Below are 16,823 nucleotides of genomic sequence, written 5' to 3'. Positions count from 1 at the left end.
ACACAAAACCATAAAGTTCACAACAAAAGAAGAACATGAAAACACTCTGAACTTATTAGACATAACCATAAGAAAAGACAATAATAAACACACATTCGACATATACAGAAAACCCACAACAAGTGACATTATCTTAAATGAAACTTCAAATCACCCACAGAACCACAAACAAGCAGCAGTCAGATACATGTTAAACAGGCTGAACAGGATCCCCCAAAACACTTCTAATTACCAAAACGAGTTAGCCATTATAAGACAAATGGCATTAAAAATGGACACAAAGAAACAATGGTAGACAAACTGAACAAAAAAATAAAGGGGCAAATAAGGAAGAAAGCTACCGTATTTACTCGAATCTAAGCCGCACTTTTTTTCCGTTTTTTTTTTTTTTTAATCCAAAAAACCGCCTGCGGCTTAGAATCGATTGCAAAGCAAGCGGAAGTTCTGAAAAATGTTGGTGGGTGCCGCCACAACTAACTTATGCCGTCGAATATATGTAGCGCTACACAGACATGCTTTGTAGGCACAAAGATAAATACTGGCACCAAATCCTCTGTGTCAGTAAATAAATAAATAAAAAAAAAAAGGTGGAAGATGAGCTTTTTTCTCCGCCCCGAGTTTCGACCACTGCATTTTCATACATTATCCAACGAAGTAAATACAAATTCCGTATTGGTCATCTTCAAATGTAGCTGCATTTCAATGTACTATGAAAATCCGACTGGCAAGACTGTTTGGGATGTTTGTCAATATGGCCAACTCTACGTTCTGAATTTTTTCCTACCTGTGAGAAGAGATGGTTGCTAATAGGAACTTTTATGAATTGTGAATCACATGCAGTATTCTCTTCACCATAAGAATAATAGGAATATAAACATTTTGCCATGTATTCTTTCGTGTTTGCTGCTATCTCATTTAAATCCTGTCTGCCTAATAAACTACGAAACTAGAGTGAGACAACAGCAAACGCGGAAGAATATACATATCATGTCATGTTTATATTCGTATTATTCTTATGCCTAATAGTGATACAGTCAGAAATGAAGCACAGCAATTGACTAGATTTTTAAATCTAAGATGACTCTAATTTTTGTGCAGAATGCAATGTACTAAAGAGGCGCCTGCAAAGATTTTCAAACAGAGAAAAATTTCCGCTATACTCTCGTTCAGAACACATTCTGTCATACGCAGTGTATTATTTGGTTCTTGTTGATCATTATCAAAGAAAGCAGCAGTGTAAGTAACAAGAATTGGAGTCTCTTGCCACTGTTTCGCTAATGAGACGATTCCTCTATTTTTTTTTTTAATTGTGAGCGGTGGTAGTGCGCACCAAAGCAAGCCATGCCGCGAGCCGCGACTGGCCGTAAACACGCACTATCAGAAAGCGACAAACAATGCATGACACAGTACAGTAATGCATTTTCAGCTTAGAGTGACGTAATGCATTTTCAGCTTAGAGTGACGTAAACACCTATAACAAAGAAAACGGCGCTTATCAGATCAAAGAAAAGTAAGCTATCAATTCAAACCAGACGAAGCAAGTGAAAAAGGAAGGGTACCCGTACAAATATGGACGGAGCGCCAGACGCATAGCAATGGCTACCTGGTAAAGCTTAGCTGCTAAGGTTACGACTTGAACCAAACTACTGTAGCTGTATCGTCATTCATTCGACCTAAATTGTCTCATATTTCAATGGACCAACTTTGTTTCAGTTTGGAGATGCGGCCTAAAACTTTTCTCTCCCCTTGAATTTCGAGTCTCAAATTTCAGGTGCGGCTTAGATTCGGGAATTTTTTTTCCTTGATTTTGAGTCCCATTTTTCAGGTGCGGCTTAGATTCGAGTGCGGCTTAGATTCGAGTAAATACGGTAACCAAACCACACTAACTCGTACAACTTGCACTACAACAAAAAAATGGCATACAGTGACCTACCACAACAAATTCACTCATAAAATAGGAAATGTATTCAAAAAAACAAGGCATAAACATTGCTTACAAAACAAACAGTTCCATACAAAAGCACATCCCAAAACTAAAACCAAAACTAAACAGATACCAACAATGTGGTATCCATCAGCTCAGTTGCAGAGATTGTGAGAAGATATACATTGGAATAACGGGCAGGACATTTGACACAAAGATATTGTTGTGACTCGCCGATCTTTCAAAGTGCAGTTACGTGTGTCCTCTATATGCGGTGCTGTCTGCCAGCGAAGCAGCAGCAGTGCCACCTAAGCGGCCAGCCAGCCAGCGGCCGCTAGACTTGGACTCAGTTATGATTTGACTGTTAAAGTGTACACACGTCTTACTCTGTTTACTTGATCTGTGACTCATGTATTGCGTCATCCTTGAAATATATTTGTTCAACTTGAAGTTATTACTTATTGGCGACGAGGTAGTGAATTTACTTTTCCGTCGTTGACCCACATGTTTCCGTGGCTACTTTAGAGCAACTATTGCAAGGTCTCATAGAACAGCAAACACTTCTCACAAATGCGATTCGTGATTTCATCATGGCATCAAATGCAGGGTGTCTCTCGTCGTTGTCTCTACCTACTCTTCCTCCTCACAACGAAACGGCGGAAGACTGGTCTGATTACGAAAAACTGTCTTCGACAGCACTTCTTGGCATTTCATGTCGCGGACGAACAAACATTTAAGTCTCTGTTCCTTTCATGGATTTCACCTCAAATGTATCGGTTGTTGTCGCAATTGGCTCCTTTGAAAGATCCTGCGTCTTTGTCCTTTGCTGAAATGTGCTCACTTCTGTCCGTCTATTTTCAAAAGCAAACGCATGTGGTCACCTCTTGTGTTGCCTTTTATCGTTGTCAAAAACAACCGAATCATTCCTATCGCACTTGGGCTGCTGAACTTCATGGCCTCAGTAGAAAGTGTCAATTTGTTACTGAAGTTCACAAAGAATCCTACGCCGATTCCATGGTATGGGATGCTATTATCTGATCGGCGCCTGACATAGAAGTTAGGCAACAGGCCCTTCAGTTGGCAAATCTGACTCTAGATGAAGTCCTATCCATCGCTCAGTCTTTTGAAATTTCTCGCGCCGCTGGAGCGCAAATAGAGGCATGGGGTGATGTTGGGGAAATACAACCTCTGTGCGATGTTGACGAAGCGTGTGGCGTGTCCCCGCCGGCCGACGTGGCCGCAGTACGCTCCCAAGTGCAGCCTTGGCCTCTAAGAAACTGCAGCAAAACCCACGGCAACTTCCTTCATGTCCGCGGTGTTTTACGAATCATTCACGAGACGATTGTCCACAACGTTTGGCCGTGTGTCACAAATGGAAAAAAAAGCATCATGTGTCATCCATTTGCAAATCCGACTGCATACATGATGTTCATGAACATGACACTGACACTGATTCTGATTCTGTGTTGTCTGTCAGTTGTACTTCTTCCCTTTCGGGGAAGTTATTCCTCACTGTCCAAATACTTGGTCGAGATGTTCGCATGCAGGTGGGTACTGGTTCTGCTGCCACTATCATCAATTCTCAGACGTATCTTCAGTTGGGTTCTCCAATCCTGTCACCTGTCACTAGGCAATTACGGACTTACACAATAAACAGAAGATTTCTCTCTTGGGACAGTTTGATGCTGAGGTATCTTACAAATCTGTCGTTCGCACTGTTCCCATATTTGTGGTTGACCATAGTAATGCGGAGAATCTTTTTGGTTTCTATGCCTTTTGCGTTTTTGGGTTCTCCATAGATGAGTCTCTCTGTCAATATCGTCTCTGATGAAATTCCTTATGCTCAATTGGATTCCTTGTCGACGACATTTTCGTCCCTTTTTTCTCCTGGGTTAGGCCGTGCAAACGACTTTGAGTCTCGTATCACGCTCAAACGCACTGCTCGGCCTAAGTTTTTTTGGGCGCGGCCCATTCCTGTGGCCCTTGGTGATCAGGTCAAATGTGAGCTGGATCGTCTCACTGCTTCAGGGGTCTTGATTCCTGTCACTTCCAGTGAGTGGTCCTCTCCTGTCGTTGTCGTTGCTAAGCCAAATGGTGATATTCATCTCTGTAGCGATTTCAAAGCCACTGTAAATGCTCAATGCCTTATCAACACTTACCCTGTGCCTCGACCTGTGCCATTCGGGGTTGCCAGCACCCCTGCTCTCTTTCAGCGATTCTTGGAACAATTATTGCTCACTGTCCCTGGGTGTATAAATTACCAGGACGACATTGTTGTCACTGGCTCCACCACTGACGAACATCTTCAAAATCTCCGGACACTTTTTCATGTCTTACAGACTGCCGGTCTTAAGTTTAATCTTCAGAAATCAAAATTTTTTCAGGCATCTATCCCGTACTTGGGGTTTCAACTCTCTCGGGATGGTATTCGTCCACTTCAGCAAACTGTCGCTGCGATCGATGCCCTTCCTCGCCCTACATCTGTTAAGGAACTTGGGGAAAATAGCATACTATCTCAAGTTTTTACCGTCTGCTGCTTCGGTGGCTCAGCCATTGCATCGTCTGTTGCATAAAAACGTGCCTTTTCACTGGTCTGTGTCATGCGATGCGGCTTTCCAGAAATTGAAGACTATGCTGAAAGAGGCCCCGTGCCTGGCTACTTATCGACCTGGCCAACGTCTTGTTCTTGCCACGGACGCCTCTCAATACAGGGTCGGTGCAGTCCTTGCGCACCGTTTTTCTGACAGGTCTGAACAACCCATTGCTTATGCCTCCAAAACGCTCACGGATGCCCAACAAAAGTATTCTCAAATTGAAAAAGAAGCTTTGGCCATTATTTATGCTCTTCATATGTTTGGTGTTTTTCTCTATGGATCCAAGTTTCATCTTGTTACGGATCACAAACCACTTGTTTCCTTGTTTCATCCATCAACGTCACTTCCCGACAAGGCTGCACACTGCCTCCAGCGTTGGGCTCTTTACTTGTCTCGTTTCAATTATGAGGTTCATTTCTGGCCGACGGCTCAACATGCGAATGCTGATGCACTGTCTCGCCTTCCCATGGGTCCTGACTGGCATTCGATAGGGACGAACTTTTGTGTTTCCACCTGGATGTTGCCGAGCAGCGGGTTGTGGATGGGTTCCACTGGGGACCAGCTGGCGGCTCCTACGGGTTCTGACCCTACCCTCTCCTGGGTTTTACACTGTATTCAGAAGGGTTGGCCAGATCGTCCGTCTGCTTAGACTTCTGATCCATTGCGGAACTACTACACTTTGCGTTACCGCCTCACGGCTAGGGATGGTGTTATCCTCCTTTCCACCGAAAATGCTTCGCCGCGTTTTGCGTGCTTCGGTCTTGCACCTCCTTCGCCAAGGGCACTGGGGTGTCTCTCGCACAAAATCTCTGGCGCACTGTCATGTGTACTGGCCCGGCATCGACTCTGAAATCGCACACGTGGTCGCTGCCTGCGGCCCTTGTGCGTCACAGGCCGCCGCCCCGAAGTCATCTTTGTCACCGTGGCCTTCGCCTGAGAAGCCCTGGGAGTGTATTCATGCTGACTTCGCGGGACCTTTTTTAGGTACTTATTGGCTTCTCGTTATTGACGCCTACTCTAACTTTCCTTTCATTGTCCGTTGCATGTCACCTACCACCGTGGCAACCACCAATGCTCTAGCTCGCATTTTCTCTTTGGAAGGCCTTCCCTCTACTCTTGTTAATGATAATGGTCCACAATTTGCTTCTTCCGATTTTGAGGATTTTTGTGCCCTTCATTGGGTCATGCATGTCACGGCCCCTCCATTCCATCCACAATCAAACAGTGAGGCTGAACGACTGGTCCGCACATTTGAGGCTCAGATGAGGAAACTCCTGACTTCTTCTGCTGATGGTGTGCTTCTCCAATTTCTGGCTTCTTACCGTTTCACCCCCTTGGGCGACCACAGCCTGGCTGAGCTCTTACATGGCCGACAGCCCCACACGCTACTTCATCTTCTGCGGCCTTTCACCTCACGGCCATGGGTGCCTTCGCTTGGCCAGTTGACCACCGATTACCTTGTATGGGTATGTGGATATGGCAGGCGGCCAAAATGGAGTCCTGCCTGCATCTTACGACTCCGTGGCCAAAGCCTGTATGAAATCCAGACGGACATGGGTATTGCAGCGCATCGTTCGGACCAGCTTAGGCCTTGTGTGCCGGCAACGCCTGTTCTGGATGCCGCTACACCACCTTCGGCTCTACCTGACGCTTGGGATACTGGAATCTCTCATTACTCACAACGCAGTCCTCTCACCATCATAACGGTGCCAGCACAAGAACTGATGCCACCAGGAGACATGCCCATGCAGGAACCAGATGACCATCACCTGTCGGAGCAACTCTACTCGCCTCCTCCTACGGACGCGGACACATCCCCCATGTCTCCTGTTAAAACATCCGGACTTGCAGCAACGGCCGATTGGTGCACGGGCCCCCAGCAGATTCGACCCCCACATCTCCTGTCATCTTGACCTGTTATCATCGGGGACACTTCCATCCATATGGGAAGCCTCCTCCTCAAGACTTTACGGCCAGTCAAACAACACCTATGGACGTTAGTAATCTACAGGCCACCTCCATCAAGACCTGTGCAAAAAATTCAAAGGGGTGAAAAGTGTTGTGACTCACCGATCTTTCAAAGTGCCGCCACGCAGTTACGGACGTCCTCTACATGCGGCGCTGCCTGCCAGCCATGCAACAGCAGCGCCACCTAAGCGGCCAGCCAGCCAGCGGCCGCTAGACTTGGACTCAGTTATGATTTGACTGTTAAAGTGTACACACGTCTTACTCTGTTTACTTGATCTATGACTTTCATGTATAGTGTCTTCCTTGAAATATATTTGTTCAACTTGAAGTTATTACAGATATAAAGAACACATCAGAGCATTCAAATACAGTACTTCAATAGAATTACACACATACAATAATCTAATTTCAAAAAGAATATTTGTAAGCCAAAGACAAAGTAGTGGACATGTTATGTTGACAAGACTACAAAACACAAACATCAACACATACTTGAAGTACAAAAACAAACAGAATACAGTGGTGTGCATAAAAGTGTGTTGTGAGAAATGCATAGTGCTGCAGAACATCTAAAAAGTAGAAGAAAATTATCGGTGTCTAACACAGAAAAACAATGATGTGCTAGCAGACAGCATACCCTGATGTAAGCGAGAAAGCAGTCGAAAAATCACCATAAGTACAGACCAACCTATTCGTCACGAACTGTTTTTTGATCTAAAAAGCAAATCAAAATGTAAATAAACTTAATTACAGACCATTGATGATGCTTTATCTCAATAAAGTGAAACACGTCTGGTGAAAAAAATCACTGCTGGATCAAAAATACCCTCATGAATTTTGTGTCTGTTTTGCAGTACTATCAGTTGGGACAGGAGAAAATCATTTTATTTTGTAGCCAATTTCACTGTTATTTTTGGCCAAATTTGGTATTATTTTTTTGTCAAATTCTGTGTTACTTTTTGATGAATCCAGTGTTTTTCTTTGCAAGATTTGGTGTTGCCCTCCATTTTTTTGCTAAATTTGGTGTTACTGTGTTTGCTAAGGTTTTTTTCCCACTTTCGGTGTCTTTTGCCAGTTTCATTGTTTTTTTTTTTGCCAATTACACGTTTTTTTATGCCAGTTTTGTTATTTTATTTTTCAACTGCATATTTTTTCTCTTTTTTGCCAAATTTGACATTATTTTTTGCCAAATGTGGAGCTATTTTTTGACAAATTAGATTTTATTTTCTGCCAAATTTAGTGTTTTTTTTTTTTCAAATTTGGTGTTATTTTTTCAAATTTGTTGTTATTTCTTGCAAAATTTGTGTTATTTTTTGACAGTTATTTTTCGCCATATCACTACTATTTTTTGCTAGATTTGGTGCTATTTTTTGCCATATTCAGTGTTACTACTTTGCCAGAGTCTTAGTTATTTTTTGCCAAATACCGTGTTACCTTTTTTGCCAAATTAGTTGTTCCATTTGCCAAACATTGTAATATGATCCATCCTTTGACAAATAAATTGCTACAACTAATACTAAAATGCTATGTTTATTAACTGTATTTTATATGTCTAGTTCTATTTAGCCACATGACAGCATCTGTGTCTGTGAAGTATATACTTTTATACTGTCATAAATATTGATCATTTTTACCTTGCCTGCATATACTTAATCAGCAGATTTGTTCAAATGAAAATGATACGCTGCAGGATGCAATATTTATAATAAAAGTGTTGCTTTTATTTTGTTTGCAGCTAAGATTGCATGAGCGTGGTCTGAAATTAGATCCTTCTGTCTACTCAGAAGTGTGCTTGGCTCTCAAAGATGACTATGAAATTGTTCGACAAGTTGCACTTCGTATTGTGTGGGTTCTGGGACAAACATATTCAGAAAAGTAAGTATGCAAAATCATGCAGCTGTTTATGTCAGTGCTGTTGTGACTAATGAGTAATTGGTAGAGTACTAAAAACACCCTTTATTTCCTAAAAGTGTTCTTCAGCTATTTAGATTTGCCAAAAACAGTTTATGCCCAAATGTCTGGAGATTCATTTTCACTGGAGCTTGTGTAACGGTGCATCATTGGGACTCAAATGAAAAAGTCAGTTCAACTGAACCTATTGATACCGGTTGTCAGCTTCGTCCTATGATGTAACGATGGTGAGGTGTGTGTCATCATACATGCACCAGCAGTAAGAGAACAGAATGCGGACAATATTTTTTTGTGTCCATATTACACTTTGGAATTTAAGTTGTTGTGACCGACTGATTTGTAGCATAGTGCAAGGCCTAGGTTAGGTTGAAAGGTGACAATTTGGTTTTGAGTTGACTCTCTGATATTTTCCTTTCTTAAAGAACAACTTTATTAGAAACACTTTATATGCACCTGAGACCATGTTCTAGTGCCTGTTTGCTATAAGTATACGTACCTGTAGCCTGTTTTTTTGCAACCTACTTATTCCTGTTTATTAATTAGGTACAAGAGAATGACAGATAAATTTTGTGGATGGAATATGATGTAATTAAGAGATTTAATTATTGCTGGGGATAAAAGAAGAGATATAGTGGCAAAAGAGATTCACAAAAATAAGTATTTACAATAAATGTATCATAGCAAGTAAGAAAGGAGTCATAAAATGCTCGTCATTCAAAGTGTACTTACCATGTTTGTCTGTATAGCTCACTAGTCATGTTCAGTGATAGCAGTGACGCTAATTTATGTATACACTAATTTTGTCTCTAATAATACAGCCTTGTCACACTACCAGACAGCGATGAGGAGATTCGATTGGTGGATGATGCATTTGGGAAAATATGTCACATGATTAATGACTTATCAATGCGTGTTCGTACACAGGCAGCTCGTCTGCTGGGTTCAATGACATCAATCAGCCCTCGCTTCCTTCAGCAGACACTAGACAAGAAACTCATGTCAAATATGAGGGTAAGTCTATATGCCTTTACTTTCTGTTTAATTTTTTTCAGATTTCAGAAAGATAATGCGAAGGAACTTTGGCATAAAAATTAACACCAATCATTCAAATAAAATGTCTGTAAACACAATGATACAAATGAAACACACTCATTTGGATGACATTTTGTTCAAGGAAAGAAAACATACCAGTAGTGCCCTGAATATTTGTCTGAATTTTCAAACAACGGAAAATCCAGGATGGAATATAACAATATTATGGAAATGAAAGGTCTACTTACTATGTAGCAGTGATGCTAAGTTGCAGATAGGCACAACAAAAAGACTCACAAATAAAGCTTTCGGGCAGTAAGGCCTTTGTCAAAAATAAGTCACACACACACACACACACACACACACACACACACACACACACACAGTTTCAGGCAACTGAAGCCACACTGAATTTTCAGTAATTTCTGTACTTGACAGTCCTTAAATTTCAGTTACTGATTATCCAAAATTTGCCACGCGGGATTAGCCGAGCAGTCTAAGGCGCTGCAGTCATGGACTGTGCGGCTGGTCCCGGCGGAGGTTCGAGTCCTCCCTCAGGCATGGGTGTGTGTGTTTGTCCTTAGGATAATTTAGGTTAAGTAGTGCGTAAGCTTAGGGACTGATGACCTTAGCAGTTAAGTTCCATAAGATTTCACATACATTTGAACACTTTTTTTAATCCAAAATTTGTTTTCATTTACTGACTAGTGACATGCCTCACATTGCTACTGCCATACTTTCCTCACATCTCTTTCGTATGCACAAGTCCAGAGTCCATTTTTGTTTTATCTCCTAGAATTTTTACCCTCGTCAAGTCTATATTTTATAGCTCCACTTAATGCCTCCCCTCCCCATGCTGAATTCATCTTTTTCAACTATATTTATCTTTGGATTCTCTGTCTCTGTCCATTTTCCCCCAGTTTGCAGATTTCTCAACCTCTTCACTGTTTCTAGGCAAAGCATCGATTTGTGTCAGAACCAAGTTCCCTCCATTTTGATCTACCATTAGTGACCCATCCTAAATGCATATTTGCTTACCTGAATAAAGATTTATTATGTGTACTTTTTATCTAAATCACTCATTTCTGTCTCCATGCACTGAGCAAGGTGGTGGAATGGTAAGACTGTTTCCGTGATTTCCCAGAATTCCTTAAAGCAGATAATGATATGATTCCGTTGAAAGGGCACATCAACGGTTCTTCCCTAATCCAAGCTTGTGCTGCATCTCTGATACCTCATTGACAACATGGTGTTAAATTATAATCTTTCCCTGTGGTTCTTGTGACATGTGAACAGTATCTCTTTTCACATGGGATTCTATTCAAACCATTATCAGCTCACCTTCTTCTGTGTCCTAAGAGTTGGTGGAAGAAATGTTAGAAACACCCTATATAAAGTTCAGCATGATTCCTTCTAGTGCAGTAACAAAATTTGTGTTTGTTGCTGTAATTGATAGGTGTGAAATATCATGAACTGTATTATGTGAAACAATCTGTTTTCAGATTACTAGCCTAATTTATGATTCCATTTTACACTAATTCTCATGGAAACACAAAATGTACCATGAGTCAGTCATTCTAAGAAATAGCCATAAAGTACATGCAACTAAATAAAAAGTGCTTCCCAGCTGCAGAAATTGTTTGCCCAATAGAGAAAATGCAAATGGCATTGAATCCTGGAAAATTAAAGCTGTGCCAGCCACTGTGGCCGAGTGGCTCTAGGCGCTTCAGTCTGGAAACGCGCTGCTGCTACGGTTGCAGGTTCGAATCCTGCCTCAGGCATGCATGCTTGTGATGTCCTTAGGTTAGTTAGGTTTAGGAGTGCTATTCCAGCAATGTTTGCAGGAGAGATTCTGTTAAATTTGGACAATAGGAGAGAGGTGCTGGCAGAAGTGAACCTGTTAGGCCCTGTCATGCTTGAATAACTCAGTCAGAGAGGCAAGGTTCGAGTGCTGGTCTGATACACAGTTTTAACTGGCAGGATATTCCAAAATACCAAGCACTCTGCTGAAGAGTAAAATTTTTTCTGGAAACATTGATGGTTTCTGCTACCCACCCTCCCACTCCCCATCCTCCTCCTGTCTGTCTATGACAGTGTGTCAGCAGACCCCTTTCCTACAACTCTTTTGGCATGAACCACCTTCTAATTTACACAGGGGCTCGCTACTCACGCTGTTAAATCAGCATTGTTTATAATGAAAGCAGTCCAACATACATGTTTTGGCTGCAATTGTAAGTAGTTAATGTCAGATGGGAAGATGAATGGAGGAAAATCTTTTCGTGATTGTAACGAAGACAGGAACTATTCATTTATTGAGTGACACGATAAATTAATGATGTCCATTTGAAATGAAGAAATAAGAGTATTCTGTATAATTATTGCTCATGATGTTTGGTTCTAACCATCAGTATTACGTATGTGCAGGAACGTAAAATGCAAAAGGTGTCACTGTTATGTTGCAGCGGAAACGGTCAGCCCATGAACGTGCTTGGGAATCAATAACTTCTGGAGAGTGGTCTAGTGGCCGCAACTGGGCAGATGATGCCCCACGTGAACTGGTTGATGCAGAATCAGTGAGCCTTGTTAATAGTGGTTCATGTGGGGCATTTGTTCATGGACTTGAAGATGAGTATCAAGGTAGGTAAAAGGTAGCAAAATATGGAACAAATAAATCAACACAAAATTTTATCTTTCACACACCACAAAACATTGACAGCTCTCATGCTGCCTATGGAAATTAGTGCTGGCGGAGTTGTACAAGTTTTATAGAACACAGTGAGAGGAAACCAAAAGTTTGAAGAGAATGTAAAAAAATCTGGCGAGGGGAGTTGGAAAGTAGTTAATTTAAAACTCGATGAAAATAATATCTGGTTTCCTACAGAAGGGCAGCTGACTTATAAGAGACATGGATTAAATATAGTTTTTGTTGTTGGTGGTGGTGGTAGTTGTTGTCTTCACTTCGAAGATGGGCTTGATGCAGTTCACTGAGTTAGTGTGCAAGCCTCTTAATCTCTTCATAACTACCACAACATACATACATCTGAATTTGCGTGGGCTCTCTCTGATTTTTACCCCCACTCTCCCATTACCAAATTGGCAATTCCTTTATGTCTCAGAATGTGTCTCATTAATCTATCCCTTCTTTTAATCAAGTTGAGCAATACATTTCTTTTCTCTCCAATTTGATTCACTACCACATCATTTGTTACATTTATCCATCTAATCGTCAGCATTCTTCTGTAGAACCACATTTTCAAAAGCTTCTATTCTCTTCTTGTCTGAACTGATTATTATCCATGATCACTTCCATACAAGGCTATACTCCAGACAAATACTTCCAGAAAACACTTTATAATATTTAAATTTATGTTTGATGTTAGCAAATTCCTCTTTCTCAGAAATGCTTTTCATGCTGTTACCAGTGTGCATTTTATATCCTCTCCACTTTGGCCATCATCATTCATATTGCTGCCCCAATAGTAAAACTCATCTACTACTTTAAGTGTCTCGTTTCCTAATCTAATTCCCTCAGTGTGATCTGATTTAATTCAGCTACGTTTCAGTACCCCTGTTGTGCTTTTGTTGGTGTTCATCTTATGTTGCCCTTCCAAGACACTGTCCATTCTGTTCAACTGTCCTTCCAAATCCTTTGTGGTCTCTGACAGAACTATAGTGTCATCAACAAATCACAAAGTTTTTATTTCTTCTCCCTGAACTTTAATCCCTGCTGCAAATTTTTCTTTTGTTTCCTTCACTGCTTGCTCAGTGTACAGATTGAATAGGCAACAACCCTGCCTCACTCCGTCTCAACAACTACTTCCCCTTCATGCCCCTCGACTGTTATAACTGCTGTGTGGTTTTTGTACAAGTTGAAAATAGCCTTTCGTTCCCTGTATTTTATCTCTGCTACCTTCATAATTTCAGTGCATTCCAATCAATATAGTGAAAAGCTTTCTCTAAATGTATAAGTGCTATAAACAAAGGTTTGCCTTTCATTATTTTGTCTTCTAAGATAAATCATAATGTCATTATTGCCTCGTGTGTTTTTATATTTCTTTGAAAGCTAAAGTGATCTTTCCTTGAGTACCACTTCTACAAGTTTGTGTCATTCTTCTTTAAATAATGTGTGTCAATCTTTTGCAAGCAGTATGTATTAAACTGAAGAGTCAGTAGTATTCACACCTACTGCAGCCTACCCTCTTTAGAACTGGAATCATTACATTCTGCCTGAAGTCTGAGGGTTTTTTGCATGTCCCATATGTCTTGCACACCAATTCCGTCCGAACAGGCCTTGGAAGGCCCAATGGTACTGACCGGCCGCCGTGTCATCCTCAGCCCGCAGGCGTCACTGGATGCGGATATGGAGGGGCCTGTGGTCAGCACACCACTCTCCTGTCTGTATGTCAGTTTACGAGACCGTAGCCGCCACGTCTCAATCAAGTAGCCGCTCAGTTTGCCTCACAAGGGCTGAGTGCACCCCGCTTGCCAACTGCGCTCGGCAGACCAGATGGTCATCCATCCAAGTGCTAGTCCAGCCCAACAGTGCTTAACTTCAGTGATCTGATGGGAACCGGTGTTACCACTGCAGCAAGACCGTTGGCCTCTTGCTTACCAGGTGAAATAATTCCGTCATGACTGACTGTCCCAAAGATCTCAATAAATCTGTGGAAATATCTTCTAATCCAGGGGTCTAGTTTCCACTTAGATTCTTCAATGTGTTGTCAAATTCTAGCATCCTTGTGTCTCTCGTGTAATCTTCACCTACTTCCTCTCCTCTTTGTATAGTATCATTGCCAAGTTCCTTTTATAGATAGCTTGTATATATTCCTTTCAGTGTTCCTTTCTTTACTGAATACTGTCTTGCCATCTGAACTGCTGATATTTCTGCAGCTCTTCTCTTTTCCCCAAAGGTCACTTTAATTTTCCTGTATGTGGAATCTATTTTTCTCCTGCATGTTTCTGCAGCCTCACATTTGTCCTCTACTCATTCCTCTAGGCATTTTGCACTTGATGCCCTCCTGAGTGGTCCCCACCCAGAGAACGAAATGGGGGCTATTTTATCTTTGGAATATTTTACCCAACAGGATGCTGTCATCACTAAAACATACAGGTAGACTAAATACCCTTTGGAAGAAATAAATGCTGAAGTTTCTCCTTGCTTTCAGTCGTTTGCAGTTCCAGCACAGAAAAGCCATGTTGGCTAATGTTACAAGGTCAAATCAGTCACTCATCCAGATTCTTGCCCTGCAGCTGCTAAAAAGGCTGCTGCCCCTCTTCAGGCAACCTCAGCCTGACGTCTCCACAGATACTCCTCTGTTGTGGTGCCACCTGAGGTATCATTTGTCGACCCAGTCCCCCCACGTCGACGAGGTCAGTGGTGGCAATATAATTCTGTTAAAAGGAAAATACACCACAAAATTATGAGACAGAATGCTTCTTATTCTAAGGTTTGAGTGACCTAGACTCGATTCTTACAATTCCCAACCTATCCTTCTTTTCCTCTCTGGGAAAGGAACTAATAGTTCTGAAAGCTAGGATTAGTGCTTTCAGTTTTAACAGTATGAATCATCAATATGGGAATTTATACAGGAGCAACATGGATGCAGACCATAATGAACAAAGAAGTCACGAGGCAACCTTTTTGCAGCTGTGGTTGTTGATGATGATAAGTATTAAATGACCCATTCAGGTGATGATATTTGAAGTGATCTCCTTTTCCGTTTTTGTTTTTGTTTTGTTGTAATGTTCTGCATCTAAATTGGAATGTGATAGGGAAGCAGAAGGGAGAGAGTTGTAATGTAAAATCAAATGTCAAATTTATTAATGTAGCGGAAATTTATATTGAGATCAGCTGTTTAGAATCATTGACATAATGGTTTTTTTATTATTTTAAAATAACAACAGTGATTTTAATAAGCAATTAAATTAACTTGTTTCATCACTGTAATGATGATTTCATGCTTATTTTCTTCACACTTTAAAGATTACTATTTTCTTATTTCCACAGAAGTAAGAAATGCATCCGTGGAGTCACTGTGTTCATTGGCAATGAACAATCCACAGTTTGCACTAATGTCTTTGGACTTTCTTGTGGACATGTTTAATGATGAGATTGAAGAAGTTCGGCTTAAAGCTATAGATAGTCTTACAAAGATTAGCAGACACATTATACTACGGGAAGATCAGCTGGAGACAATTCTTGGTGCTCTTAAGGTAATGTACAAATAAAGTCAATTGAACTGCAAAAGATGATATATTGTTTTGGTTCATTTAGATTTTTTGTTGAATAACCATAACATTACAAAGAGGTCTGCAGCATTTGAAGAGTCAGTCACACCTGGTCAGTTTGGCCAGAAATAAGTTTATAAATCTAACATTCGTTTTCTAAAACAAGGCCATTGTTATGTTCTTCGTGTTTTATTTCTGCTATTCTGTTCACACTGGCTGATGTTATGCCTCCTTGCTTTTTTCTTCATATATTAATACAGGGTGACAATTAATTAATAACATTTATATTTAGTGTATTTTATTTGTGTCAAACTTTCAACTTCAGATTGAAGTAATAGGTAAAAATATAGGAAACTAACAAAAATTGCCTATTTTTTTAAAATTACAGCATTAGATATCCTCCATGAATCATATATATTCCTGACAGAACTAATACTTTGTTCATAATTTGTGGAAGTGTATTATTTGATATCAATTGAATTGCATTTCTAATGGCTCCCTTTAGGTCTTCTGTGTTGTTTGGTTTATTGAAATATACTTTAAGTAACCCCATAAAAAGAAGTTCGGAGCAGTTAACTCTGGGGTATGGGTAGGCCATTCATTGTCACCAAACCTTGAAATAACTTGATAAGGAAATGTCTGTTGCAATAATTTCCTTGTTCAACTGTCTTGCTGTCCCCAAAACTGGGGTTTCAGTGTTGTAACTCAAGAGTAAAACAATATCTAAGCATTTATCTGTTGTGTTTGCCATGAACAATTACAGTAACACCATTTTCATTTTTTTAAAAAAAGAATATGGGTCTTTTGTCCATGATCTTGATAATGCACATCATACTCTTACACTACATAGAGGGCTTTCATGAATCTCACATTTTTGTCCAGTCCATAACTTCACATTTGTTTAATTCATGTAACTGGGTGAATGGAGGTTTACTTCATCACATATTATGAGCCGCTCTCCAAAATTCTGATTGTCTAAGTTTAAGCTAATTGTATTGTTGCATAAAAACAACTTTGAAAATCAGCTATTTCAACTTGTGAGATACCTGAAGTTTGTAAGGATACAAGTTCAGATCTTGTCTCAAGATGTTGCACACTGTGTCTGTGTTGAACCAATTTCTTGTAATAAACTTCTTGCATGTTTCTTTCCGCTGTTTGTGGTTACT

At 40.7% G+C, this 16,823-nt stretch overlaps 1 protein-coding gene and 1 pseudogene across 1 annotated transcript in view; one reads left to right on the top strand and one right to left on the bottom strand.

Moving 5' to 3' along the window:
- The window catches only part of LOC126237447 (integrator complex subunit 4), a 113,392-nt gene that overhangs the window by 55,062 nt on the left and 41,507 nt on the right, over positions 1-16,823 (top strand). The window contains exons 6-9 of the mRNA XM_049947576.1: positions 8,222-8,361; positions 9,216-9,408; positions 11,892-12,066; positions 15,437-15,642. Of these exons, the coding sequence (XP_049803533.1) occupies positions 8,222-8,361; positions 9,216-9,408; positions 11,892-12,066; positions 15,437-15,642 (714 nt within the window). The remainder of the gene's footprint in view (positions 1-8,221; positions 8,362-9,215; positions 9,409-11,891; positions 12,067-15,436; positions 15,643-16,823) is intronic.
- Positions 13,913-14,030, bottom strand: LOC126237787 (5S ribosomal RNA; annotated as a pseudogene).

This window comes from Schistocerca nitens, chromosome 2 (genome assembly GCF_023898315.1).
Source record: "Schistocerca nitens isolate TAMUIC-IGC-003100 chromosome 2, iqSchNite1.1, whole genome shotgun sequence".
NCBI lineage: Eukaryota > Metazoa > Arthropoda > Insecta > Orthoptera > Acrididae > Schistocerca > Schistocerca nitens.
This window is presented reverse-complemented; position numbering and strand designations above follow the sequence as displayed.